This window comes from Penaeus chinensis, chromosome 37 (assembly GCF_019202785.1).
Source record: "Penaeus chinensis breed Huanghai No. 1 chromosome 37, ASM1920278v2, whole genome shotgun sequence".
NCBI classification, from domain to species: Eukaryota; Metazoa; Arthropoda; class Malacostraca; order Decapoda; family Penaeidae; genus Penaeus; species Penaeus chinensis.
The window spans coordinates 14,187,814-14,190,911 of record NC_061855.1 but is presented as its reverse complement, the minus strand read 5'-3'; the positions used below and the strand labels follow the sequence as shown (position 1 = coordinate 14,190,911).

At 32.9% G+C, this 3,098-nt stretch overlaps 1 protein-coding gene across 1 annotated transcript; it reads right to left on the bottom strand.

Moving 5' to 3' along the window:
• On the bottom strand, positions 1–2,917 carry LOC125045488 (mannose-1-phosphate guanyltransferase beta-like; the record flags this gene model as incomplete). Its single annotated transcript, XM_047642776.1, is given in 4 exon segments — positions 1–1,244; positions 1,439–1,644; positions 1,757–1,940; positions 2,762–2,917. Coding segments are annotated over 4 exon segments (678 nt in total), but the record flags the coding sequence as incomplete, so codon positions are not given.
• Between the last annotated feature and the right edge of the window lie 181 nt (positions 2,918–3,098).

Here is a 3,098-nt window from a genome sequence, read left to right as displayed (position 1 = left end):
TGCTAAAGTATATTTTATTAGACAAAAATCTTAGAAGTACTGTAGAAAAAAGTTAACAACTTTGTCACTTACTTCCAGAATTTAACAAGAATTTGATTTCATTACATTAAATAGCTTTTTTCTTAATCTTATAATTATTTCATGTAAGACAACACTGCCTAGGAATATGGAAACTGTCATTTTAGAATATTGAATAATCAATACGAATTAACAATCTATGCAAAACCTCCACTTATCATGAGCAAAACTGCCACAAACTGCAAATCAAATACCTTAAACAGTGACATTAGGATAGACAACTAAAATCTGTGATAATCTTTGTAGAAAACATACTAGGATGCATAAATATAAACATGGAAAAACGAGAATATATAAATCTATTGCAAAGAGAATCAAAGTAAAATTTGAATCGAAAACATATTTCAATTAAATTTAGAACTTATCTTCAGGTTGTACATACATACAATGAATTTTTTTCTTTGTACCTTGAAACAGTTCTAAAATGAAGTAAAATATGTCTTTTCTTTCTTTCAAAATTCATAAAATGTCAACAATATTTAACCTTTACTCTAGCTGCTAATTCACTTGTATAAAGTCATACATATAGTTCATATCCATATGATAGTAAGAAACATGCCTGAAAATGCTGGAATTAGCATTCTTAGTTTTTAGAAAATTATTTTACACTTTTTTCCTTTTTTTTAGATTTCTATTCATCTTCAGTTAATTAATTTATCTTTATACAATATACAGCAGAACACTCAGCCTGAGACCAACCAGAAGACACCAAAATTTGCTCTATTGTAGTTGTGAAGGAAACACACCCACCCCCTACACTCAATATTGCTTCACAGACTGCTCACAACTTCAATTTATAAAGGCAGAAATACATATAAATTACATGTATATAAATATATTATAGAAAATAAATCATAATTCTATCTAAAATATGAATGAAGAGAGAAAAAAGTAAATAGAGTTAAAAAAAAAATAATAATAATAATAACATTAAACAATACACAATAAAAGTATTAAACCTGAAGATTGATCTTACAAGTAAGGCAAAAAGGATTCACATATAAATAGCACACCCATTCCCACCAGTGCGTGTTTCACATGATAATCTTGGGCTCTAAGACTGAGGCTGCTATGCTCTTGTGTGGAAGCACCATTCCGCCATTGACGTAAAGTTCGTCCTTGACAATCACATCTTCACCCAGTACAGAAACGTTCTCCATGCGCACCTGTAAGGGAGGAATAGGTGAGTGAATGTTATTTTGCAGAAGAAAAGAGGAAAATATAAATACAATGCAAGGACATACAGTACAATAAATGGCGTCAAATTGAGATCATAAAGCTAAGCAAAGGAAAAAATGACAAAAGAAAAGATTACTGATAGAGAAAAAAAAAGAAAAAAAAGAAAGACAAGTCTACCTACCCATTTCCCAACAATACATTTCCACCCAATAATGCAGTTCTCAAGCCATGTGTGTGACTTTATGGTGGCTCCTCGAAGGATTGTGCACCGCTTGATACAGGCTCCATCCTCAATCACCACATCAGGCCCTATAGTCACGTTGGGGCCAATGCGACAATTCTTCCCAATTTTGGCTGAAGGGTCTACAAGGACATTGCCAACAATACCTGAAATAACAATGAAAGAAAACCCTTAAAATAGTAATTCCACTTTATACCAAGACTGTCATTGTAAACAATTAATGTACTAGAATGAATGACTCACAGACTCACTCCTCACCTGGGGCTTTACAGAGCTTGGCACTATTATTAATCTTGCAAGAGTTGAGGTAGAGGCACATGCCAGTCAGGAAGTCCTTTGGTTGTCCAATGTCCATCCAGAAGCCCTGGAGCTCTTGTGCATACAGCTGACCCTCCTCAGCCATGTAAGGGAAAACCTCCTTCTCAATGCTCATGGGGCGGCACTGGCACAGGAAGGAAGGTTGGTGAGTGAGTGGAAAGAACAAAGATGTGAATAAGGGTGAATGATTTCATAATAGTAATTCACCTCTTCAGGGCATTGTTGATTCTTACTAGAGCTTTTAATGTAATAAACTGTGTCATCCATATGAAGCAATAACAGCCTTACAAACATAGATGGAAATATACATATACTTTTGTACTTCCAAGAATATGACATGAAATGATTTTTTACTAGACAAATATTAAATAAGACCATAAATAAATGTATAAGGTTCATCATATCTACATTCTGTCACACAGCATGCCCCCATATGTTCACTTGTGCATAAGATTTCTCACACATGTTATACATAATCAAATGCCATGTTCTCTGCACAGCTGATAGGCTAAAATATGGGCATCATAAAGTACTGTACTTTTACACATCTTGTTACAACTTTTAATTGGAGACGATTCCTAAATCAGATTTTTGTTCCTTAATTAAAAAGTTGTTTCATATAAGGTCATTAGATTTTCAACCATTCTTTTTGTTATATATCCACTCTTCCTTTTTTTTTATTTTCCATATAGATTTGTATTCATAAATTACAGACAAAGCTTCTTCAAAAGAAGGCATTATATTTGCCTTTACAAAGAGGCAGTTTATGTCAAAAGTGAATTACCAAAGTGCCATGCAAACACAAAAACTCGCATTTTTTAAAAAGAAAAGGAAAAAACATCTTTGTAAGTCAGAAGGAAAAGAAAAGAAAAAAATACATCCATGATTAAAATCAATATTAATAAAAAGAACAGAAAACCACTTGCAACTTGACAAGAAACCCACCTCTATCCTCTTTAAAACTGACGGGTTGAAGATGTACATTCCTGCGTTGATCTTGTTGGAAACGAACTCCTGTGGCTTTTCAACGAATCTGTCAATCTTGCCAGAATCATCGTATATCACCACACCATATTTAGAAGGCTCCTCCACCTTCGTCACCTGTTCAAAGTAAAAAGTAAACAAAGGCAATATGTTTATTCTTATTTTTAAAAAACAAGTATTATTGGGAAGTAAACTACATAAGGAATGGAAAGGGGAAAATGAATTGCGTACTTCTGAACTTTTAATGCGAAATGTATAATTCTACAAATGATTAAAAGAAAAAAAAAAAAAAAAAGTT